Source organism: Dermacentor silvarum, chromosome 4, assembly GCF_013339745.2.
Source record: "Dermacentor silvarum isolate Dsil-2018 chromosome 4, BIME_Dsil_1.4, whole genome shotgun sequence".
In the NCBI taxonomy this organism is placed as follows: Eukaryota; Metazoa; Arthropoda; class Arachnida; order Ixodida; family Ixodidae; genus Dermacentor; species Dermacentor silvarum.
This window is the reverse complement of record NC_051157.2, coordinates 183,180,286-183,206,985: the sequence shown is the minus strand read 5'-3', so window position 1 is coordinate 183,206,985 and position 26,700 is coordinate 183,180,286. Positions and strand designations below refer to the sequence as shown.

At 43.8% G+C, this 26,700-nt stretch overlaps 1 protein-coding gene and 1 long non-coding RNA gene across 2 annotated transcripts in view; one reads left to right on the top strand and one right to left on the bottom strand.

Moving 5' to 3' along the window:
• The first annotated feature begins 915 nt into the window (after nt 1–915).
• LOC119450830 (hydroxyacid-oxoacid transhydrogenase, mitochondrial) overlaps nt 916–26,700 on the top strand; it is a 96,850-nt gene continuing 71,065 nt past the window's right edge. The window contains exons 1-4 of the mRNA XM_037714323.2: nt 916–1,138; nt 1,687–1,727; nt 10,646–10,761; nt 14,765–14,919. Coding sequence (XP_037570251.1) covers nt 1,086–1,138; nt 1,687–1,727; nt 10,646–10,761; nt 14,765–14,919 — 365 coding nt within the window. The 5' untranslated portion in view covers nt 916–1,085. The remainder of the gene's footprint in view (nt 1,139–1,686; nt 1,728–10,645; nt 10,762–14,764; nt 14,920–26,700) is intronic.
• Nucleotides 6,052–7,607, bottom strand: LOC125944862 (uncharacterized). Its single transcript, XR_007466563.1, has 2 exons — nt 6,647–7,607; nt 6,052–6,201 (listed from the first exon to the last, which is right to left on the bottom strand). It is a non-coding gene; the product is annotated as an uncharacterized LOC125944862 (long non-coding RNA).

The following is a 26,700-nucleotide window of genomic DNA, read 5'->3' as shown; positions in this document are numbered from 1 at the left end:
GCTACCTACTACGACGACGACTGCTACTACTACATACTACAGAGGAGGGACAGACCCACACCCTAAGGATCGAGCTTCGCCCCTAAAACAAGATTGTTAATGCTGCTACTGATGATGATTTATTGGCATCCCCTTTGAAACGGGGCGGCAGGCGGTGACAATAATCACCTAGCCTGCTTGAGATATTTATTTCGTTCCTATGCTGGATATGTTATGCATAAGGTCAACGCAACTAATTAAGATAAAAAAACATTTGAATAAAGCACGTCGATTATTTGGAATGAAAGTTTAGTTTACCGTTACTTATGTTTGCGAATTTATTTTCAGTCCTATTTAGTTAACTTTTTTATTGTCGAGCCCTCGACACCGCCACTGGTCGCCAATCCGGCCCTCTGGCCAAAAAAAGTTTGGAGACAGCTGTTGATCGATGCTCGTTGTAGGAGTACGCGCACTTCTGTGTCGTCTGCTCGTATCGTCTGCTCGTGCGTACGCGTAGTGTTGCTGACGACGGGACTAGGCGGACTAGGTCACCATGCTGCCATGCCAAGCCCGCGAAATCCCATCCGCTGTCAACCCCGCTCGCAGTGCACTGCACCGTACGCGGTGTCAGCAGCAAAACGAAAGCAGAAACGCAAGAAGAAGCGTACCACTATCTGTTGCTCACCGCTGAAGTTGTTCCTTTCATGATTCCGTCCGACGAGCAACACGACGCCGCCACAACGCGAGTACGAGGCTATCAATGCGCTGATTGTAGCAGAACAGAAGTTTCCGTGTTATTTGGGAGGCTAAGGAATTTTATGCGTGTCTTTGCAGCGCAGCTCTCATGAATTTCCTAAAATCATACCGACTACCATTCGTAGCATGCCGTAGATCTCAGAGGCCAGGTTTAACGTCACCTCCTCGGACATGACTCTTTTTTTTAATACGTAAGCGACTGGTGGGCTGGTGGTTTGTTGCAGTGCATACGCCTCCGTGCAGTGTGCAAGTGTGGTCGTGTACTTGCCGCGTTTGAGGCGTAAGTTCTCGAGGGTTTGTGCTAACGTTTCCACTCAACTTGGTGCTAAAACTGCCACCGTCACGTCCCAATGTCCAACGCACTTCGCGTCGTCAACTTGCTCCAACAAGTGTCGCGGGCATCGTAAGTGTGGCAGCTTCATTTGCGCGTTATGTGACATACAGTGCGGCTGTCGTGTTGTATGTGTCACCATGCATGTTTAGCGGCTTTCATCGCTCTTATCTCCGGTCTGTGCATCTGAAGTACGTACGTTCGGCCGCGACCGGCGTGCGGACACTTGTGCGGCAAATGGTTTCAGTAACTGTGGCGGTTTGTGCTTTCAGGGTTTCTCAAGAACATATCTAGAAGCCTACCGCTATTGCTGCGGTTAGAGTCACTCGATCCAGTTCATAGGTAGTTACTTAATCAGGCAGTCAATCAATCAAATTTATTGTTACTGTATACCTTGCGCCACGTTGGCGTATTTCACGCCATGCCGGTGTGGTTTTACTTGCGCGCTTCCCTCCATTTTATTTGTTCTTTTAGTTAACAATAGACGAGTTCAGGTTATTTCAGCCTCGCTTACACCATTGCTTTGGATAATCAGCTGGTAGCCTGAAGCTTTGTGTGTGTGTGTGTGTGTTATTTTATAGCGCTTATCTGTGGTACCTTGTTTTCACCTTGATATACAGATGCCGGTGTCCAGCTCACGCTGCAGTTTCGTCCGCTCAAGGTGAGCCTTAGGGCTGATAAAAATCGCTATATCGTTCGGCGGGGGGGGGGGGCACCTGTTGTCAATCTTGATTGTGACTGCTTTGTGAAGTATTCAAAACACTTCAAATGTTGGAAAAATCGAAGCTCTTGCAGAGCGCTAGCATTCACCGTACGAGCGCTGGTGGCCTGACATCCTTGTTCATAAAAGCTTAATTCTATAAATGAAGAAAACAAGCTAAAGGATCCTCCAATTCCCAGAGTGGTTGAAGGTAATTACAGTTAAGTTGATTACAAGGGAACTATAACTTTGACAGATGAAACAGAAATTTTAATTAAGGTTTTTGTTGCTACCGTATTGTGCTTTCAGCTGACACATTCTTTTGACATGCTGATACTTGTGGTGTAGCATATGTTAGTTTCAACTCTGCATTGCTCTAATCTGCTAATAATCACCTGTCTGTAGAACAATCAGCTGTTATGGATGGCCCAGCTCTTTTAAGATGGTCGTAGCTACACACTGAAGGGAAACTAAAGCCCGTTTCACATGGTGCGATTTTGTAGTGCATTTTTCGCAGCTATGATTTCCGCAAATGTGAAATTCGCAATCCCGTTTCACATGGATCCACAGCAGCTGCGTTTTTCGCATACTCTTAGCACAGGGTTTGCAAACTCATAAACTGTTCGATGTATGTTTTACAAACTTTTTTTGCTAAAATGATGACTCTAATATTTCTAAACTATATATTTAAACTCCTGAAAGTTTTATTAACGTAGTTAATGAAAAAAAAAAAACACAGCAAGGGCCACCTCCTATTGGTCGTCTGTTTCCACCGCATCTGTGTTTTCGCAGAGAAGTACAGCACGCCGAACATCGAAAAATAGCATGCACGAAGGGTCCGGCAGCCTATTTCCCGCAGCTGCAAATTCGCAGACAAAATCGCACCATGTGAAACAGGCTTAACAGGTTCTGCATACAACAGAAACATACATGCTTCATATTGAATGGAAACAAAGTTATTAAGATTTTATCATGAAAAAGCCTGCAGAAGTGTTCACAGAAAGGTGAAGGAATAAGCAGGGTATTTCAACGTCAGGCAACTGCAAAATAAAGAAAAGAGCAGTATAAATTCACTGTATAATGCACGTGGCACACAGTCATTAACTAGCGCAGCAAGTAAAAGCACTACAATAGCAAGATGCCCTTCATTGCAGACGAGGACAAAAGCAGTGATAAGACACACTTGACGCTAACTCGCAACTGTTTTTTTTTTTTTTTCGAAGCTCATGATCGGTTTTTATACCAGACAAAAAGTTCACTGTGCCTGCCAAGCAACAACATCATAAACAACTTCAAAAATCTTTCATGGCATTAGCAGATTAACAATCACAGTAAACAACCTTATCTGTATATTTGCAACTATATGAAAAAACAGACAATGAAGCCAGTGGAAGCATAGAGGAAATTAATTATGTCTCATTTAAATGTAGAAATTATAACATAAAGGGAAATGAAAGTGCACGAAAAGATTAGTTGCTGCAGGTGGAAGCCATAGGTTTCTGTTGGTGTTAATATGGCTGTTACTTTGTATTATTATGTATCATCGTGCCTCCTTTTCTTTTTCTATTCTTCAGTGGGCTTCTTAACAGTGTTATTTATCTTGTCCATCGCCTGACAGGAGGTCCTCCTAAAGCCTTGTTCTCTGTGACCTCTTCTTGTATCTTCATTTATGTGACCTGCCGTGGTTGCTCAGTGGTTATGGTGTTGGGCTGCTGAACACGAGGCCGCGGGATCGAATCCCGGCCACGGCGGCCGCATTTCGATGGGGGTTAAATGCGAAAACACCCGTGTACTTAGATTTAGGTGCACGTTCAAGAACCCCAGGTGGTCCCAATTTCCGGAGTCCCCCACTACGGCGTGCCTCATAATCAGATCGTGGTTTTGGCACGTAAAACCCCATAATTAAATTTTTTTTAAATCTTCGTTTATGCGTAACTCAATAAAACATCATTCTGATTCTATTCAACACAAAAAAAAATGTAAAGGCCCATCTGCCGTCCTCGGCAGTGGCTAACCCGCCTTGACATTTTTGCGACAGGGTGTACATACAGGCAAGCAGACAATAAAACCAACAAAAGGGATCTCATCAACTTGGTAGTGACAAGTATTGCTTCCACAGTATGTACGTGGGCTTACTTATTTAGAAGATGTAACAGAAAACATCAAAACTGGTTGCCATATCCAGTCCCAAGCTTTGTCAAACCAACCGATAAAGCAATAAGACGCAAGAGGCTGTCCAGCCTTTCAGCAACATCAGCCTTGATAATTTGTTGTACCTTCGAGTCAACGTCAACTCCTGGTGACACCGTGAATATGATGAGCATAAGGACGACACTGTATGAGAAGAGCACCACCAGTCTGCTAAGCCAGTGCCTGTTCATTGCTGGTGCTGCACAGGGATGTCTATTCTTACGCCAAGGAGCACTCCAGTCGTGCACGTGTCAGCCACGGGCAGTGGCCATATGGCTGCCCCCAAGTGTGGAGCCACAGCGGTTAGTGATGGTGATGATGACATGAGCCAGTGCTCTTTGTGCTGTGAGACATTTGATGTCGTTGAACAGGACATCATGGTAGTGAGAGATGCAGTGCTAGCACACTAGGCAGGTTTGAGGCGTTCCGATGCTATAGCTTGCCGGTTGCCTTTTATGTCAATGATGTAACTCGAGTCGCGACGCTCTGAGACGGCGTGCGGGCCACAGTGTGTGCCATTTTTGCATTGATGTCAGGCCTACTACAAATTGTTGCGTCGCATACTGTAGAAGCGAACTGGTAGCACATCAAACACTTCGTGGGAAAGCATGCTCGCTTTGGGCTATTAGTCCGCAAGCAGGGGTTAGAAACACAATGTCTGATGATCTCCTAGTCTCGACTCTAAGGATAAATTTCGGACTGCGACTGAGGAACTTGACCAGCTCCAGCTTTGTTATCCCTTCAGAAATGATTGCATTTACATTTACACCTGAAATGGAGCTGTGATTCTGATTATGTGATAATTTTCTAGTGTGGTCAATATTCCAGCCATAATAAGATGCTAATCAAAGCACTGTTGGCTTTAGCCATTTATACATGTTCCATAATGTTTTTTGTATGTTCCTATATTTACTAAAATCAGCCTGAAGCGTAGGCTGTGATAATGTCTTTACAGTAACACAATAAAAGCAAATGTAATGTTTTTCCATAATGTGGCTACTTTTTTTTGGGCTACCTTTTTGTCTCCAGCCAAAGTTGGCTACTTTTTTGGCAACTTTTCGAGATTTTTTTACTACTTTTCACATTTGGGACCTGGCGAACCCGACCGGTATTGGCAGGGTGGTAGAGGGCCCTCAATGTCAATGTGAACCGTGGCGAAACAGTCATTAGGCAATTAACACTGTTCGGGTGGAGAGACGGGATAGCAGGGTACCTTAGATCGGTGGCAAGGGTCACAAGGGAGGCATTGCGTGGCATGAACACCCAGATGTGCAAGGCTTGGCAAAGCATCGCATATATGAATGCCAATGATATCTGCTTAACACAAGTTCCTTATGCTCATTGATATGCTTCCCTGTGACCTGAAGAATCGCCATCTCACCATCTCGTGCACTATTGATTCTGTTTTCTCTTACCTTCTACTTTAGCTAGCATTGATTTATGTTCCATTGAACTGGCAGCCTGCATGACATGACCAAAGCAAGAAAGTTTTAGTTTCAGGAGCTTTGCTTTGAAGGACCATTCAGATTTAATGACCGATTGATGATTTAATGACTGATTGAATGATTTAATATGACCGAAAGATTGGTTCATAAGATTGCTTCGCCACAGCTACAGCAATGCAGCACAGCTGCAATGTACAGCTGCGAGCTGTGTTTTGCCAAAACACTGAAATGGTCAGTGTGAGCATGCCGTCTTAGTAACAGTGGATTCATGTGTGATGCCGTGGATGGTGTTTCTATTTAATTTTTTTATTGATACCCAGGTGAAAATTTCAAACTGGGAATGCAACTGGTTCCAGTTAAACTGGTGTATGGAACGATTCCCAGTTGGTCCCCATTGCAACTGGCCCGTGCAGAAGCCTACCAAAAGTGTATTCTTCTGATGGATTTCACACAACTAAGGCAGTTCAGCTGTTATTACTTAATTCCCCAGAAAAAATTATAATACAAAAATGAAAAGCCTATTAGGTTATTGACACTGATACAGTCTATTAGGTATAAGTGTATTTGTCTAATAGGCCTATTAGTGTACTAGTGTAATAGGTCTATTGGTGTGTAAGAAAATGTTGCAATGTACCAGATACATAACGAAAAACAGGTAAAATTGCTAGAAGCATTTATTAGCACGGCATGTATTTTTACAGATTCCTCTTTCGAGATCTTCGTCAGGTCAGCAATCTTGATTGAGAGCTTTTCGTTGACTTCGACCAAAGGGCGTCCTTTTGAGGAAGTGGCTAAAAAACCTGGGCACAAAAATACACACATATAGAAGCAGTTAAAAACAGTGGTGCCAGTTCTACCACTAAACGTTTAAGCTGCCAATATTTGCTTCCACATTAGAATAATGTGGCTCCGCAATTACCAAACTAATTTTAGGACAGTGTGATATATGCTAGCTCAAAATGTTTATCATAATAAAAAATGACGCCATGTGACACGACAGGACAATTATAAATCACACAAAATCAACATGTGTGTTCCATCGAAACAGTAGGCAGATATAAGGAACTCTGGACAGAAATCTCGCACAGCTCGTTGTCGGAAACAGGTGTGTCATTGCTGCAACGCACACAGCAATCGGCCCGACGGCACTGTACAGAAGTACTTACGTCCACTGTCAGGATAAAAAAAACAAGAAGAAAACACTTCATACTGTACTATAGAAGCATAAATAAAAGGTATAATTACCTCGAAATGGTAAATCGGTGCCAGGGAAAACACTGCACATCGATGCATGCTGAAAGATCCACAAAGTCGCGAAGGACAGGGGTGAAACAGTTGCCTTGCATTGTTTTGAAGTCACAACAGCAGCCATAGATAAAACTATCCAAATATACTACTGCATGAATGAGATTGCGCAGGCGCTAACACCACAGGTTCCTTAAAAACACATCGTTCATTCACTAACACGCACGCACGCCTCGCGTGACGCCTCGCCTTGACATGGCAGCCGCCATTGCACATGTGCTGTGCTCAACTACAGCTGACTACGGTCGCAGTTTTATGTGCTTCCCGCCCGCCGTGTTCCCTTCTCTGCGATACTGCTCTTTGATGTCAATAAAAAATTACAGCATTTTATATGCAGTATCAAGTTAGCGATTTAGATTAAAAGTTTAACATTTACTTTATGCGCACTTCAACAGAAAATATGACACTGACGAAACTTCATCGGCAAACAAATATGGTTGCTGCTATTGCACCAGTGTTCGTAAGCTGACCGGGCACCGCGATCTGCCTTGCAGATTACAGCTGGTTGTTCAGTTTTTTCTTTTTTTTTTTCGTGGGGAAGTGTTCGCGGTGCTGTAAACACTAGCTGTTTTCTCAACGACTCATCGCGACGAGGCTCAGTGAAGCAAAATTGGCGAGATCATGTAGGTGCACGTTGCTTTTGTGTATGTCGCTGAAAAATGGCCAGTTCTAGCTTAGTGCACTAAAACTAATGCAAACGTGCGAACACAATCTGCTGCACCATTGTACAGCAGAATTTTTAATTATTCAGTGATTAATTAGAAACACCTCTCCATGCAAGCAAGCAGTCCGCTAGTACAATTTTTTGTCAATTAACTTTCACCAGCAAACAAGAGCTGCGGAATCAAGCAATACATGTTGTATCAGGCCAGCAACAATCTGCATAAGGCCAATAGGACCTATTAGTCTAATACAGAAACTAGTAGACACGCAACACTGCTTCTATAAGACTAATAAATATAATACACAGGGCCTATTGGTCTTACAGGTAAATCAGTACGACTAATAGAAATTTCTATTGGTCTAATACAAAACTGTATTCGACTAATTAATACAAACTTCTATTAGAATTTTTGCTAGGGTTGCTCAAACTGCCAAACCTAATTGCTCAGTAGGACTAGATGCTGCTGGCAGACAAGGTGGAAACGATACCGCTTACATACATGCATGTACTACAACACCACAGACTATCCCATAGAACATTCTCTCCACCACACGTGAGCCTAAACCGTGCAGATGCAGCCGCTTGGCACCAGCTCCAAACTAATACGTTCCCCAGCCCTGCTCTCCGCCGCAATTTTTACTCTAGCCAGTACCCCGACAAATGTCCTTTCTGTGATGGTCACCCAAACCTCTACCATTCTACGTGGGAATGCTCCAAACCACCCGGCTTACCTAGAATACCCAACCCTTCCCCATCCCAGTGGGAAGCCGCTCTTTCCAGCACAGCCTTCGACGACCAGCGATGCCTGATCGACCGGGCCAGCCGGATAGCAGCAGCAAATGGGGCCCTGGACTGAGTGCTCCACCCTCTGGGACTTCGTTTCAAAACATCAAATAAAGTTTTCTGCAGTGCTACTGCTGTCTTAGCAAGCACTGCATGTTACTTGCTTTCAGTTAAACTTCTGGTCACCATTTCATTTGGATCCAAACTGGAACCAGTTGCTACCAGTTGAACTGGCCAATGTTTAAGTTGGTTCCAGTTGCTACTGATACAACTGGTCAGTTCCAGTTGGAATCCAACTGGAACCAGCTGATTCCAGTACGACTAGTGAAAGTTCCAGTTGCCTCTCTACTGGAACCAGTTGATTCTAGTACAACTGGTCAAAGTTCCAGTTGGATCCCAACTGGGACCAGTTGGTGTGTAACTGGGACCAGTTGCTTTCCAGCTGGAACCAGTTCATCCCAGCTGATCCCAGTTGGAAATTTTCACCTGGGTACTGTCAGTCGCATTGGGAATCATAAGAGGAAGGGTGAGATCAGAAGAGTGAATAGTGCTGTACAAGGTGTAAACAAGACTAACACAATGTGGAAAGAAAATGTAATTTTAATCAATAACTCTAACAGGTTATGCTTCCAACACAAATGCTGCTTGTGCAGTTGGTTTAGTTGCTTTTCCGGGTAAAAAAAAAAATTGACGAGTAGAGCCAGCAAGTAGACAATCAAGAAAAATTTCTTAGTTGTTCAAATTTCGCATTAGGGGAGACATGGGTCTTTAGGCCTATAAATTACCAACAAATTGAGCTTTGTAAAACTGCATTTTCGGATTCTGCATCTATTATTCTCTTAATCTGCCAAGTTTTGTATCTCACATGTCGTTATTTAAACCGTAATATATTAATTTTAAAATATAGGGTGGGTGATTCGTTTGTTTTCGCAAAATGCTAATTTTGCACACCCAGCAAGACGTGTACTGTAATACATCAGCAGCCATCACAGATACAATAATAATTAATTTTGCAGTATGAAGCTAGATGTTTGGAGCACACAACATGGGAAGCACTTTTCAAGTTTCTTTTGTTTTAAGTTTTTTTAAATTTGTCTTTTGTGTGACCAATGCATGGCCATGTTTAAAACAATGGAGTTCAGTGTACTATAAGGTACAAAATATTGACCCAATCATGAAAGTGCTTCCATTGTTGTGTCTTGTGCTTTCTGTTGTTGATCAATATTTCATTCGTATATTTTTGTGTGGCGGTTAGTTGTCTATTGTAGTAAGAACAAAAGAATGTTTTCTCAATTATGTAGTGAAATTATGAACCTACAGAAAAAATAACTGCATTTTGAGAATTGGGAGAAGAAACTAAACAAGCAACGTGTTTGAAGACAACTTCATTTTTATTTGACACTGCTCCGGTATTTGTGTTTCATTTTCATCATTGCATCTGAAGAGTGGTATGCTCATTTTTTCTTTTTTTTTCATTCAGAGGTGGGGGTCTCGATCTAAAGACAAACCCCCATTTCCATGTGATGCAGCCAATTGTAGGAGGAAAGAAAAAAGCCAGTCTTGTTTTTGCGAGCTGAGAGCAGCAGTGCAGCTGTTCACAGCTCCATCCAGCTTCTAATCGGCTATGTTACATGGGGTAGGGAAAGGTGTTAATTTTTGTGGTGGGTCTGCTGCCTCTGAGTGCTAAACTAGCGTATGATGACAAATGTCTCGCAGTGCAAATCTTTTAGAAGTGTCAAATAAGAAGTGGTCCTTGAATGCGATTGTCTTCAAGTTTCTAATATAAACATATATCATAATTGCAAAATTCAAAAATTTAGTACAAATGCTTTCACTTATGTGGGTACTTGCTGCCTCTATGTGCTCTCTAGAATTGTCTGCCAAAACACACAAGTCACCTGGGCAAGCAGGATTCATATAGCTAGCAAAGCGTTTTTATTAAAATTACTGATGTTTTACTTTGAGGCCCCGGTATACATTATGCAAGAAAGCAATAAAATAAAAAACCTTGCTTAAAGAGATAACCACACACAGGTAATTAATATTGTACACAAGAGCAATTGATAGTAATCAGCATGGGTATTATAGCAAAAATGGGGAAAACGAAACTGAAAAAACGCTATACACTATCTCTAATGTCTTGAAAACCACAGTGCTGCCAAACGATGCGTTCTCAGATAATTTCAAGAAACTTATCAAATTTCTGGCACAACGAACTAGCAAGGTAATGCAAGTACAAACATCTGTGTGAAAACAATTCCTTCTAAAGAGAGAACGAAAAAGGCATGCTGACCCATCTGTCACAATGCTTGGTACTGTGATATGCAAGAATGACCTCTTGCTTTATCTTGTAACTTGCTGTTCCAGTGAATTAGGCCTGGCAAGGCTTAGTTCACATGCTCTCATTCCTGGCAATGTGCAGTCAAACCAAGAGTCTTGCTCGAGAATGTGTTGCGCATGTGCTCTTCCCTGATCCAAGTTGTTGCATGCAGGTGTTAGAGACAGCCACCATGACCACCAGGTGGACCTCCCGAAGAGTGACTATGCATTCGAGATGGCCTGCTCCAACATCCGCTACGGACCCGGGGTGACCCGCGAAGTTGGAATGGTTAGTGCTTTCGCTTGCTGTGTTTTCCAGAACTGACGTAAGGGAGTGCGATGGCTATCTTAAAATGTGTGCTAGGCCTTTCATGGCTGTCTGTGTGTTGTAGTGAACTGTGATGACAAAGACGGTCAGAACCATGGACATTCATACTAAGATACTGTACTCGGTGCGAACCTAATAATTTAGTATAAGCTCCACGTACAAAATGCATTGCAATTGCTCTCAATGCTTCCGCACTACAACACATAGTTCCCAAGACAAGCCAATATGGAAAGGAGTTTGCTTATACCATGATGTTGCAGAAATGAGTGGACGTAGATGGCAGTATTGTCTATCTTCTTCAGGTGCCAATTCTTTCCATTAAAAATTTAGTTTCACCATAGCCCTTGCATCTTCAGAATCACAAAAGCGTGGCTCATGGCTGCTGTGCAGATTAGGAATAGTATTAAATTCTTTGGTGAGTTTTCTTAGTGAGTAGAATAATTTCTGGTATCTTTGTAAAACATATCGTGTCCATGATTTTGTTACATCTGGAGCCGAATGGCAATAGCATCAGTCAAGCATGCATGGTGTACCAGTGGGCAAGTGAAAAGTAATGTGACATGATAATTGCATAATCGTGGTGCTAAGTTATAGTGAATGTAGTAGAGACATAACATTTCATCAGGCAGGTGACAATGGTTACAGACTGTATAAACCGTGGCTAACCAAAGGCATGGTACGTTGAGATGCTAAGTGTGATGCCAAATTACTCACTTTCGTTGGGGCCCTGCTTGCAGTTTAATTATGTTTGGACGATGGAAATCGGAAGGAGTTTTGTGCCATTTCCACTGGGCAATAATTATACTGCTTTAAATAATGCTGAGAGACAGATGCCATGCAAACAGCAGTAGAAAAATGAGTCAGCCATCATGAAATAACTGATGATGATCAGAGAGGATGGCAGTTAAGAGTCAACAGAGGCTGGCAGTTAAGAAAACATGCTTGCAAAACTCACAATACATGTAGTAAACTCACAATCACTCGAACTTACTTCTTCCAAAGTTCTCCTTAATATAAACAAACCCTCAGCATGCAGAAGCCTCCTCATAACTGATCATTTCATTCGATCAGCTTTTCTGTGCAAGCAAGGTGGTCTATTATGCTTTCAACTGGCGCTGAAGCCCCCAGGTGCTTTGTTCAGTTCCTGTACAGTGCTGTGCAGTAATGTGGAGTGCTGCACAGTATTGTACAGTAATGAATAAGAGCCCTTGCACAGGCAGCATTCAAGATGTATGAAATTAGACAGCTAGACAAGTTTCGGTAAAAGGCCACTCTGAAATTGACTACATGTTCTTGAGTGAGTGAAAACCCCACAAGACAGGAAGGATTGCTAATAATAATTTGTACGTACGCTGTCGAAGCGCTGACGGGTAAAAGCAACCCATGGTGGGGAAAATAAAGTTGCATTTGATATTAGTCGAACACAGTCATCAAAATAACACGCACTCATGAGCATCTATCGTTGTTTGAGACATTGTTAAAACAGCCTATACATCTTATTAGAACCGCGACAACTTGAGAGAAGCTTTTGTCTCTTCGCTGCTGCTTTCATTTAAAAATGATGTTGCCGATTAGACCAAAGCACAAATTCTGAGTCCTTTTATTGAAGAAGTGCTAGCACCGGAGGCTAATCTCTGCAATACTTCCAGTCGAAGATTTACTTTTCCAGGCTCCCTGATATGTCAAAAATTGTCAAATCTGACAAATAGCTAACAATCAATCGTAATTTCAGAGGGCGCATGATGTTGGTAGCAGAATCCCAACAGAAATAATGTTTATCAACACGTAGAAAAACTGTCAAATTCATCGATTTTTATTGGTCCGGTAGTGCAGCTACAAGGGCAGCTCACTACAGTAAAACCTCGGTGATACGAACCCGGCTCGTACGAATTTCGGTGTGATACGAATTCGTAACATTCCCCGGCCGAAATACATTGCTCACAATACGAAAAAAATCGGCTGTTCCGAACGTGTTGCCGCGCCGCTACGGATCATACGAACGCGTGAGCAACAGCGGCGGCGGCCGAGCCACCGGCACTGACAAGCCGGCACAGCGGGATCTGGGTGGGATCCATAGTCGCCAAGCAACCGACTACGTCATGCGGCTGCGCAATCTCTCCTTGGTCCCCACGTCGAGCGGACCGGACCACATCACAGCGTAGCCGATGCTTAGAGAGAAAGTAGACGAGGACCGCTGCTGCAACGACGACCGAGGCGGAGTACCGACTATCAAAATGCTCCCTGCACTCGACGTGCTAAGGCGTTCAGTGGCGTGCGAAAACATTCCTAAGATCACGTGCGCGCACTTATACGCCTTTCAGAAGGCGATCGTTGACGATTTGGACAAGAAGAAAACGTCCCGTTGATATGTTTTTCAAGGGACCGCGAAAAAAAGAGAGAGAGAGAGAGAAGCCGAAATTTCGCCCGAAAGGTGAAGCAACGGAAACGCAGCAGCAACAGCGAGCGAATTGACCTTTGCGCTGTCTCTCGCTTCAACGCGAGCTAAACGTCGAAGGCACAGCGCATACGAAGCTACTGGCACTAGGCGCACTTTGTCAACGTCGCAGATCATTTTGACGATAAGGTCCGCGCGGGTGCGTCGTATCTGCAACGTGCCGGTCGCTTGTTGAAACGCATCGGCTGCTTGTTGCAATGTAGTACAAGCTGACTGCACCGCTAAATTTACGTGACCGCCACGTTCAAACGCAACGTAACGTGCTGGTACATTATAGATTGGCGAAGTATCGCGGGGAACGCCTGGTGATTCGAACGCGAAAGCATTTGCGATGGTTAATTCGAATATACCGCGCACCGACAGTGCTCTCAGCAGCGCGCCAAATCACGTGGCGGCGCCTACGACCGGCATTGCTCCGAGCAAAAGCTGAGGCGAGAACACGGCGAGACCCCTCAACGCCGCGCGGAAAAAAAAAAAAAGAACCTCGGCGTCACGCCAAGGTCGCCGTTTCTGCGTGGCGCTGGAACACGCGCGTACGTGCCGACGTCTCAGCCAACGCTGCGGCTGCAGCGCAGAGGGTAGCAACGGCGGAGGCCCAGTTCGGCCAACGCTCCCTTCAACGGCAGAAAACGAAACTTCAGGGAGCGGGCTAAGCGGCGCCGGGCCGGCGGGAGCGGCGGACGCGCACGGAGACAGTCGAAGGTGAAGGGGCTACGAGGGTGTTGAGAGGAAGGGCGAGGGGAGACCAAACCGCTTCCCTGCCGCCCTCCTCCGTCACCTGGGACGGTCCCCGCGCGCGCCCGTCGCCGTGTCGCCTCTTCACAACCACAATCTCGCTCTCTCGCCGTGCGTGCGCCGCCAGCTCCCTGAAGTTTAGTTTTCAGCCGTTATCGCGAAGCGAGTGCGGGCGGTTTCGTGGCCCTCGTGCTTGCGCTCCGCGATATTTCACGAATCGCACCGTTCGTACGTCGTGCTATGGTGCACGAATATTTCAAAAATAAGTCCATCTTTTAATTCGAACAAATTTTTGGGCCCCTTCGAGTTCGAATTATCGAGATTCGACTATACATGGAAGTCAATGAGATTTAGGTCGGGACCGCGAAAACGCGACGTAGCAGCCGGGAAAACGCAGGAGCGAGGAAGGTATCGAAGGGATTCCACTATTATAAATCTTTTCTGGTAAAGATTAATTCATTTTTCTTGATATTGTGTATGTTTTGATGATACGAATTTCGGGTGATCTCACGCGACCCCGTGAGATTCGTATCACCGAGGTTTTACTGTATGTGTGTCACACGGTAACATATCTATTCAGTTCAGACTATGTGTGGGAGCAATCTCTACATTTAACAACCAATAATTTTGTTTTGGACTGTTTTAGTGCTCAAGTTTCTATAATTGAAACAGCTATGTTGTCTTTTCAAGTTCTGTCTCAGATGTTTTGCTATCCTGTCTGAAATTGTTACGTGTTACAAAAATGTTACAATTTTATTCGTTAACCCCATTCAGGACATGAACAACTTGGGCGCGAAAAACGTCTGCCTTATGACGGATCCGAACCTGGTGAACTTGCCGCCCGTTCAGGACACATTGGACTCTCTGCACCGGCACAATGTCAACTACAGCTTGTTCAGCGAAGTCTGCATCGAACCCACCGACGAGAGGTGGGTGCAGTGCTGCATTTATTACCCTGTTGCGTTGCCGCTCTGGAACTCGCATCTTCTGAAGTTGTTTTAATGTGATTAACATTCTTCATGCACTTTCCGGTGTCTGTCAATCATTCTGTCTATGTCTATAAGCCAATGTTTCTCAATCTTTTCGAGTACATGACCCCTTATAGTAGTACCAAACCTACCATGACCTCCCATCATTATTGTCCTTCTGAAAACTTACTTTTATCAGTGACACAGATATATGTAGATATTAACCTAAACGACATCAGCCGCAGCAGGTAGAGCTACCAAGAATGCTTGCTAAGGTTGTTTTTAGCAATAATTGTTTTATACATATTGTAAAGAGAAGGGTGTAGTTTAGCCCTTGAGGCCCTGAATTTAAATGCGATGGCATTTCCTTGAGTACCTCCCTGGCAAAGTTTTGTCGTCTCGCATAGATAAACGAAGGAGTGGGAAGAGGGAAGTGGAATAGTTTAAAGCTTGACGTCAAACATTGGCAAGAGGCATAGACGTCGTTGATGATAGTTGGGCCCTCCATGACCCCCAGAAAAAGGCTTGTGACCCATTTGCGAGTCATGACCCGCCATTTGAGAAACACTGCTCTAACGTCTGTCCCGACAACCTTGATCACTAGGTGGTCCACGGTGTAGAGCAATGGGCTGCTGAGGGAACCCGGTTCGAAACTAGGGTCGCTGGTTATGTGACACTGGGTATGTGCGGCTCTTCAATGACAAAAAAACAAACTGCTTTACAATGTGCTTGGTGAAATCAAACCCACCTGATGTATGTGCAGCCAATCTTGTGTGAATATGTAATGGTGCAGATAGGTAGAGAGCGCGAGAGAAGTGCCTCATACGTGACTCGTTTCGGTGGTGGCAAGAGGCGTGTTGCTACGCTGATTCAATGCTAATCACATTGACGTTGAAATTCATCTTGAGATTGGTTCTGCCAGAGTTTTTCGAGAATGTAATGCAGAATGCCCATTTGTTTACTGCAAACAGAAGTCTTAAGATTGGGAACAGGCTGATAGCATCTTTTTCATTCAACTTCCTTTGAACGAGCTATAACCATGAGAAGGCAACAGACAACGGAGCATTGAGGAAAGATTAGGGGTAGTCAACTGGTCCAGGATATAGTAATGATTTTATTTCAACGCTACCTATTCCTTTTTATGCATTGTGAGTGGTCCAAGCGGCACTCAGCCTACTTTACCGCTACGTTGGTTGGTTGAGCACGGAAGAGGATTAAAAGGGAGTAGAATTGAGTGAAAGAAAACCTTGCATTATGCGAGCCTTCTTTTTTTTAATCTTTTTATTATTTTTCACTTCGTGAATGCGACCCGCGTTCACGAAGTGAAACGTCTGTGTAATTTTTTTAAATCGCTTACCGAATGAACAGGTGCGTCTTGTATAGACCGGTGCAGCTTATATACGTTTTTTTCCAGAGAAACTGCATTTTTGAGGGGGATGCTACTTATAGATAGAAAAATACGGTACTTAGATTTAGGTGCACGTTAAAGAACCCCGAGTGGTAAAAAATACTACGGCACGACTCATAATCAGATTGTAGATTTGGATCGTAAAATTCCAGAATTAATACACTAAAAGCTCGATGATACGATCACGGCTAATACAAATTTCCGGATGATACGAATTTTTCTGTGGTCCCGGCCGAGCCCCATTACTTTGCAACGTGCTAGAGAACGGTTGTTACGAATCGATTTTCAGCCTACGTCGGTTGATACGAATAAACGCCGCCCCACCGACGGCCGCGAAAGAGAACAGCGTGCAGTCACGCGCTTTCTCTCCTTCTCTTTTGGTGCGGAGGCGCGGCGCCGGACAGCGCGGACTCCGCGACTGGGCGCGAAGAGTTTGAAGCGGTGGCACTTCAAGAAATAAATACTTTTTACGTACACGTGCCTGAGTGAGTTCACCTCTGACTCTTTAATTTAGCTACAGTCGAATCTCGTTAATTCGAACACGCTTATTTCGAACATACCGCGCACCGACAATGCTCTTAGCAGCGCGCCAAATAACGCGGCGGCGCCTCTGACCGGCATTGCTCCAACACCGCCATAGAGCAAAAGCTAAGGAGAGACCCCTCAATGCCGCGCGCGAAAGAATGGGGGAAAAAAAAGAAGAACCCGCGGCGGAAATTTCCCTCTCTCTCAAATTGCAAGGTCGCCATTTCTGCATCGCGCCGGAACAAGCGTGTACGTGCCGACTAGAGTGTTCTAGACAACCGTATTCTAGCACACACTAGTGCCTACGTCTCAGCCACGCGGATAAAATGGCAGTGAACCCTTCTCCTCTATTTTCTAGTCACATGTTGACCTTGCACGCTGCGGCAGCAGCGCAGAGGGAAGCAGCGGCGGAGGCACAGTCGGGCCAACGAAACTGCCACGCCCGCAAACGCTCGCTTCCCAATAACGGCAGAAAACGAAACTTCAGGGGGCGGCTAAAATAAGCAGGCGCCAGCACGGCGGCGGGCGCGCACGGAGTCGAAGGTGAGAGAGCTACGAGGGAGTTGAGAGGGAGGGCGAGGGGAGCCACCGAAGCGACGGAGTTGACGCGGCCAAATCCGCTTCCCTGCCGCCCTTCTCCCTCACCTTCGACGGTCTCCGCGCGCACCCGTGTGCCGGCGCCGCCCGCTCGCTCCCTGAAGCTTCGTTTTCTGTCGTTATCGGGAAGTGACCGTTAGCCGGCGTGGGCAGTTTCGTGGCCCGCGCTTGCTATGCGCTTGCGCGCCGCGATATTTCACGACTCGCACCGTTCGTGCATCGTGCTATGGTGCACGAATACTTCAAAAATACGTCCTTTTAATTCGAACAAATTTTCGGGCCCCTTCGAGTTCGAATTATCGAGATTCGACAGTAGTTTTAATTGTGTTTCGATGATACGAATTTCGGCTAATACGAATATTTTTCGTGACCCCATGAGATTCGTATCATCGAGCTTTTACTGTATATTTGTTTTACACATCACCGGTTCTTTGCCATCCCCGACTGCGTTTCTCATCTCTTGGCACCCATTCCGTAATTCTAATATAGACCAGCATTTATCTGTCCTACGCATTACATGGCCTGCCCAGCTCCATTTTTTTCTCTTAACGTCAACTAGAATATCGGCTACCTCTGTTTGCTCTCTAATCCGCACTGCTGTCTTCCCGCCTCTTAACGTTACGTCTAGCATTTTTCGTTCCATCGCTTGTTCCGGGGCCCTATACTTCTCAAGCGTCTTTTGTTAATCTCCAAGTTTCTGCCCCACAGGTTAGTACTGGTAGAATGCAATGATTTAACATTTTTCTTTTCAAGGATATGTGTAAGCTCCAGTGACATATCCAGGAGGTGGGACACCAGGCACCCCCCCCCCTCTTCCCTAGAATCTGTTTTAGTATGCGGCCTGCACAGCCCCTACTCCTCACCCTCCCTGTCGCCAGTCAAGTGCTTGCCCCCCTCCCCTCTCCTCCCAAAATAACAATTTCTGGCTATATCACTGGTAAGCTCCCAGGCGTAATTTGGTAGTGCTTGCCATACGCACTCTAACCCATGTTTTTTTAATTATGTAAATCTCATGATAAGGGTCCCCTGTGACTCAATGGCTTAAATGTGCTCTTGCAAAGATTCAAGAGGCTGGGTGCCAATCACGAATTCTTGTTCTCTTGCCAGGCTGTCGAACATTACCCTTGTCTTCTGCATATTAATCTTCAACCCTACTCTTACACTTTGTCAGCTAAGGTCAACCTAGAAGTGGCAGCTAAGGCCGACATGCCGTGAAGTAGAGGTAGGGCAGCATTTCTCTATATTCAAGGTCCCAAGTTTGAATCTTCGACCAGGTCACTACATTTTCAGTCTTGAAGTCAAACCATCATAGAAAAAAAAATACGGATTGCCGAGGCTTAGCGGAGCTATACTGGTCCAGGTGCAACCAAATTAAGAAGGTCTACTGAGCTTCATAAGGTATTTTCTCACCAGAACAAGAATTTCCCTCCCTGGCACAGTGCTTTGCGCTACTTCCCTCTTGAATCTTGCAGTTAACCTCCTCCTTCACCTGACTGTGATTGGACAGCGCTTTCTGACCACTTGCTTCTTCTGCACACTGTTCCCTGTAATAAGTAACCTGCCCTCCACTCTATTTGCTATGAGATCAACCTTGAGGTGGCAGCATCATCACTACGTTAACGTGAGTAGGCGGTCAGCACTCGGCTGCACACATGGACGAATACACGGCGATGCTTTGCCCCGAATGATTTGAACTGTTTGGCTGCGAAAGAAATGTGCATACTAGTATCAGTGAACTAGCATAAAAGGTGATGTCCAAAACATGGCGGTCATCACGTGTCTCCGGCTCCTGAAATTGCTTCGGGCACCTTAAATATGCAAAAGTATGGCATCTGAGATTGGTTTCCTCTACTTTGGGGGAGCCGTTGCTGGGGTTTCGGTGTGACCAGCACCTATGTGTAATCACATCCAACATATTTTGACACAAAATGCACTTTGCTTTTGCATCACTTATCTAATGCAGTGTTCTGTAGCAGCCCTGCACTAGTATTCAGAAGACAGTATTCATTTACAAGGAAGGTAAAGTGGCAAACTTGTACACACTCTGCTTCAGTGCTTGCAGAAATACTATGTACTACCTGTTTTAACTAACATCACCAATTGTGAAACACCGTCGCTGAGTTCATACACTTAAGCTATGCCACTCTGAAGGAAAGCCATTAATAGAACTGCCAGATTGTGTCACAGTGCTTTCAACGAACGGAGACATTTTGTTTATGCGTTCGCATTCTTTAGATACTTGATGCACTTTCCGTGGGCTATGTATCTGTTTGTATCTATGTATGTTAGTTTTGTATCTTACCGTTCTCCCGGGTCACTGGATAGTTAGTCCACGGTCGAATGGGTAGCGCATGCTATGCTGTGGTAACAGGGATTGAAACCAGCCATCGGACCAACTTGTGTCACTGAGTACGTGGCAATGTGTACATACGTGCTGCTATTCAATGAAGCTCCCCGAGGACCATAAGATGCGAGACTGGAGAGGTACCGCTGTTCGAAGAAACTCTTTGACGCCGACGTGGAGCACTGGGTGTGTGCCATTCGGTCGGTGTCAATGAACCGCTTTTGATGCCAACTCGGGTCACCAGGTATGTTCCAGTAGGTGTGTTCTGCACTTCAATGAACATCTTTGACGCCAACTTGGGTAACCAGGTGTGTGCCACTGGGAATGTGCAGTTCTACAATGATGAGAAAGATCCCTTAAATTTCTCCAATGCTGAACAGAATCGAGCCCACATCTCAAGGGCAGCCACCCGACGCATTAGCAGGCTGCTCCACAAATGCACTGGGTATGTGAACCTCTCCGCAACTCGAGTCACAGAGTACTGTATTTACTAGCCTAATGAAGGAGAGACACAGTACGATTAGGAAAGACATAGTACGATTTAATGTCTGATATGGCGTCCGGCGGGTACGATTATATCGGACGAGGTATCGGATGCTGAATTGGATGCCGAATCGTACAATGGGTGCCGGTTACTTTTATTGCAATAGCAATTATATGAACACTCCAGGCGCAATTTTGCCGTTGGGGCCGACGATTGTGCCTCAATCTTCCACGTTCAATGGAGGAAAGCGGGGAGGAAACACGCCGTATTCAGTCGCACACATGGTGCCAGGCGGAGGGGAGGGAGAGGGGCAGCACAGTAACTGCGCATTGCGCGGCCACGCGTGCCTTATCTCGAAAGCAATCTGCGTCGGGGGCTGAGTCTAGCAGTGCAAAGCAGTGCAATGGCAGCTTAGACCTTTGTGCGTGCTCCAATCTTGCCTCTTAGTTTGCATTGCCACGATACACAGCACAAAGGTCACTTCGCTTGCTGTTGCTGCCACGCTTGCTCACGCCAGCGTTTTGACAGCGAGTGTCCGTGGTCGTCGAGTGTGATTCATTCTTTTCATTCTTTATTATTAAAACACAAAATATACAATCTCAGTAATTCGTCAGCCCGCCAAAGCAAATATGCTTTTGAGCGGGATACGGCAGTGCTTTGGCCTGAATGACACAGTTTTGTGCTTCAAACAAAGGAAACAATAGGTAAAAAATCAATAGGAAAAAAATAGGTACAGCAGGAAGATAAAAAAGAAATATACATATAGATACACATTTTCTTTATGTAGCAATAACACGAAGTCCGTGAAAGCATCGATGCTTTTATGCAAACCACTGTATAGTTTCTCTCAGCAAGGCATAGTACATGCTTTCTTTCAGTTTTCCCCATTCCTCCTTTTCCGTTATCCTCCATCGCTCGACTATTTTCCAATTGTTGTTTCTGCACAAGCAATAACGTAAGCAATTGCATATTTTAGCTAAAAAAAATATCGTGTGTACAGCACGACCCTCCATTCCATCATATGTAGTAGTGAAATGTTTTGAAACGAAAAACAGACACGAAAAATAAACATAAAGAACACAATATCCTAGTCCATTTTATACAATAGTCAGCGAAATGACGTTGGAAAAACTCCCATCACATCGTTTCTCTTATTATTCCCAGTCGTTTACCAGAACCGTGTGGTGTATCAATTTTTTTATTTTCCTGAGTGACCATACGTTGGTGATTTCTGGTATTTTATTAAAGTAGAACGGTACATAAAATGCCCTCGTTCTTTTACCATAATTCGTGAACGCTTTAGCGCAAACGAATGTCTCAATCTTGCGCAAATCCCGAGTTTTTACGTTTTTTGTTTTAAATGTTTCATCGAAATAGTGCTTCGTAAGTACTACCGAAAGAAAAAGCTGTTTAGTATCAAATATACCATGTTCTGCCGTCAGCTCGCTGTGGCCAACAGCGCTGCTGTTTGTTCCGTATGTTATGTTATGAGTTACTTTCTGTATGATTCTATTTAACACGTTTAGCCTTTGTGGCGAGGCCAGTCCGTATATCGTAATCCCATATCTTAATACTGTTTCACCCAGAGCCTTATAGGTGAGTTTTCTTAAGCGAAGATTACATACTGATCTGATTTTGTAAATAAGTGCACATACTGTTTGGAGTCATTTAGCTACATATTGTATGTGATGTACAAACGAGAAGGATTCATCAAAAATAATGCCAAGGTATTTTTATTTTGGTAGCATACTGCATACTTTGGCAGGAGCATCGATTGCAGCACTCACTATGCAAATATAGATGTTCAGTCAGTTCCACTTTTTTGTACGGGCTGTGGAAGCAGATTAACTGTGTTTTTTCTTTGTTCACAAATATATAGTTGTTCTCAAACCATGTCATTATTTTGCATATATCTTCTTGTAGTAAAGTAACACTTTCATTAAAATTTTCATGGGGTAATATTAAAGCAGTATCATCCGCAAATTGGTATAACTTTGAGTGCAACGACAGATGGGCCAAATCATTGACATACAAATTAAAAAGCAGTGGGCCTAGCACGGATCCTTGTGGGACTCCATGCTTTATGTGAATTAAGTTGCTCTCTATATTTTGAATTCGAACGACCTGATATCGATTTTTGAAGTAGTCTTTTAAAACCTCTATGGGGGGAAAGGTCCGCAGAATCCCATTTGAGCTAATTTTCCAAGGAGTACTTCGTGATCCAACGTATCGAAGGCTATTTTAAGATCTAAGAAAAGCCCAATTACCGTCTTATTTTTATCAATTCCACCATTCACTATGTCTGCAAAGTCTTCTAGCAGTGTGATTGTGCTTTTCTTGCGACGAAAACCAATTGTGAGCTAGACAACAGATCAAATTTTTTGCAAAAGGAAACCATTTTTTTGTGAATAAGCTTTTCCAGAACACACAACAGTGCTGGCAAGATTGCCATAGGTCTATAGCAGTGGCGTAGCCAGGGTTGATGGGGCTTCAGCCCCCCCCCCCCCCCAGAAATTTTTTCGTGCCGGCATGCACCGTCGACCAAAACTACCACCGACGCCGGGAATCATTCTGGATTCTGTCTACAATGTCTTTTTCACGCTCGAAAAGACATTTCCGCACGAACATTGCGAACTACGGCTGGATTTCGTGGCAACACCCTTGCACCTGGAGTCGCGTAACGCAAGAAGCCCCATCTGAGCACAATTTTTCGAGGGCTTTTCGATAGCGAGCGGGTGCGTTGCGGCATCTTGCAGCTGCCGCGGAATCTACGGCGCGCATGGATTTCAATTACGAAACTTTATAAGTATAAAGTTCTTATAAACTTTTGACGTGAAAGGTGCACTGACATTTCCAAAGACGTGCTTTAAAAGATTTTCAATTCTGGGACTTTATGGGGCTAATGATCTTATAAACTTGGGCCAACATGCGTGCACTAGAGCCCTCGTGTCCTAGCCGTTCCAGAAATGAAAGCATGCGCTCGCAATCTTCCCCACACACGAAAATACTAAATATCACAGTGACTGTGAGCTGGCAGCTGATAATTTTCTCCAAACATTTTCAGGAAGCGGGCTCAATGTGATCGATCAGCTGGACCAGGGCAGGCAAAGTAAAATATGAGAAAACAGAAGAAAGTAAATAGCCTATTCTTGAGGAAATTCTTTTTGCGGGCGACAGGGTCTGCCTCTCTGTGGCCACAGGGACAGTGGCCCTATGGATTTAAGCATAGCCCCCGCTGAAAATACAGGTATTTTCAGAGCGCTTCTTCGCATGCGAGCTGATTCTGGAGATACATATCTGAGGAACCATTTGGAAAGTTGTCCCAGTAATGCCTCGTATTTAAGCTCAGATGCACAAAACCAAATTATAGAAATTTGTGCTGAAATTAACAAGGGAAGCCTAGTTGCAAAAGCAGGCTGCTTCTCCATACTTCCTGACAAAACGACGGACATCGCTGGAATCGAATAGCCTACTGTTTGTACAAGGTACCTAAACAAGGATGCCAACGACATCGAGGGAGTGTTTTAGCTTTTAGCACCGGAATAGATGCCCTCTCTCATTGCGACTGCAGGTTCTATGCAAATGTGTACAAACTGCTGCAGATTCTAGTCACCTTTCCAGTGACCACTGCCAGTGCAGAGAGAATATTTTTTAACAAGAGTTTACTAAAAAACTACTTGCGCTCTACAATGTCTATGGAATGCACGGTTAGGCTGGTGCTTCTATACACCCACAGAGACGTCGGCATCAACGTGTCCGAAGTCATTGACTGCTTCACTCAACTTCCCCGCCGAGAGAAGTTTGTCCTGTGAATAGCGAAGCAGCAAAAAATCAATGCAACTAAAAAGCTCTGTTCCTTCAGGTCCATAAGCTCGTAATTGTGAAAACGTGTGACTATTCGTTAGCTTTTAAAACCGCAGAAATTTTAGCCGTTATTCTAGCATTTAGCATCATGATCAAAATTATCATGTAAATACGAAAATTACGAGGACATCAATAACCAATTTTGATCGACCTCGCTCATTGAAAGCCCAGCCCACGCGGCGTTTGCCAAAAACACACTCGGATATTGGGTAGTTCAACTTGCCGCATCATCTGTGGCTTTCGTTTGTCCCTTTCTTTCCTTTTTAGCTACCTGCTGCTATTTCTTTTTTGAAATGAAGCAATACCTTCCTTTAATTTTGGGTGCAGAATAATTGTTGCCGCTGTGCAGGCAGTTAAATTACACATTTTCGTACTGATTTCTGCATTAGTCCTCTTTTATTCTACCCATATGGCGCTGTCGCGACCACCGCATGGCCCGAGTACATATCACGATTTCTGCGATCATAGTTTTGTTCCTGCCTAGATCATCGGTCTTTCCGTGCGCAAAGTTTACTATCTGTGACTGTGCAAAATGTTTATTTTTCTTGTTTGACGCATTATATACAGTGACGTTTACGTAGTTTTATTGGAGACTTAGACGTATATTTAATTATCTTGTTGCAAGGTTTTGTGTATACAAGCAGTGAACTTTGTTTCCAGCGGCTCATTTTTGCCCTTTAACGAGTTGTACCTTCGCATTTGTATATTCTATTCTATCTTCGCATTTCTAATGTATATTTTGCAGAACTCCTACTTTTTATTTGTACTCACTGTTGCGAGTATAATCTCGGTGTAATTACAATACATGACCGGTAACAGCTGCTCCTGCGCAATCTATTGCAACGAGGGACAGCGTCATTGAGGTTTTTTCCTGGCCGTTGCATATGTGCAAAAATGTAAACAAGGTTCTTGAATGACAAAGATTCATCAAAATATTTGTCCTCAACTTATTCATTTCATGGCCTTTATGTTTTTCATATCAGCTGCATGCACTGCTTTGCTGGCTTCGAACTGATATAGTTCTAAAGTTCGTGTGATATTTTCTTTACTTATTAAATCGACAAAAAAAAACCGCAGCAGCATATATATTAGTTATTTCTGCCACAATTTTTGGGACATACGAATATATTCTTTTATGAAAAAATACATAGTTTACTTGACAGTGCGTATAGCGTTCAATAATTCGTTTGCAGCATCTAATATACAATGGCATTGGCAATGCAGTTGTTATTCATGTATTTGACCCTCGACAAATTCTATAAGGAGGAGGCCGCGCTGCAACCTGAGCCCCCCCCCCCCGAAAAAAATTTCTGGCTACGCCACTGGTCTATAGTTCTCGCACTGTTGCCTTCTCCCATTCTTGTAAATTGGTCTAATCAAGATACTTTCATTGCGTTAGGAATTAGACACGTCCTAAATACTTCTGAATAAATATATAGTAGTACAGTCTTTAAACAAGTAAAGTTAAACAGTATCTCACGAAATCCAATCCCATCATATCCTGGCATTCTAGTAATGTTAGTAATGTTATTGCATCCAAAACATCGAGATCAGTTACCTCACTCAAGTATGCAGAGCTGATGTTTGGCTTAATTGCTATGTTGTATGCCACCCTAGGGGAATTTTCTCAAAGTTTGATAACAGTATTCGCAAATCATTTAATAAATTCGTTTGCTACTTCATCCATTAGTCGTCTTCGAAAATTATTGCTTATGACTTCGTCTACGCTGCGGTTTGTTTGTCTGCCCGTTAGCGAATTTACTACGTTCGACGACTTTCTCAAATTAAATTTACACTCATTAAGCTTGTTACTATAGTATTTATTCCTTGCTAGCCTTACTGTAGCCGTTAGTTTATTTCTTGTTTGCCTAAATTCTTCTCTCAGTTGTACGTCTGATTGATTGGCCTTACTTCGGTGCCACAGCTTTTCTTTGATGTAACTTAACTCTTTAATTTCATTGGTGATCCATGGTTTTTCTACTTTCCTTTTTTTATAGTAATTACCTTTCGACATTTATCATAAAATGATTTCAATGTGACCATTAGTTTATCATAAGCTTCTAAATGGTTTAGTTTCAATAAGGTATTCCAATTAAATTAATTAATCTATCCATCTTCTGATTATCAAAGATATCAAACTTATGTTTAGTTTCCCCACGTAACTTGGTTATGTCTTCACTAAACATTGTGAGAGCAATAAAGTAATGGTCAGCAACCTTTTCTTTTACAATACTTGTTACTGGTTGCATGCTAGAAACACGCGTTAGTATGTGGTCTATACATGACGTCGTAAGTTTGTTACCCAAAAATTCTTCTCGCGTAAATCCTGTAATGTTGTTTTCTAATCCATAACTTGAAATGAGAGTCAAATAATCACTGACATATTTTTTCGTAGAAGAATAGGTATCTATGTTGAGGTCACCTACGAGAATTATGTTGTCTCGTTTCTCTAGTGTCGTTAAAAGATGCTGTAATTCACCCAAAAAAAGCGCCAATATTTTTATCTGGTGGCCTGTAGAT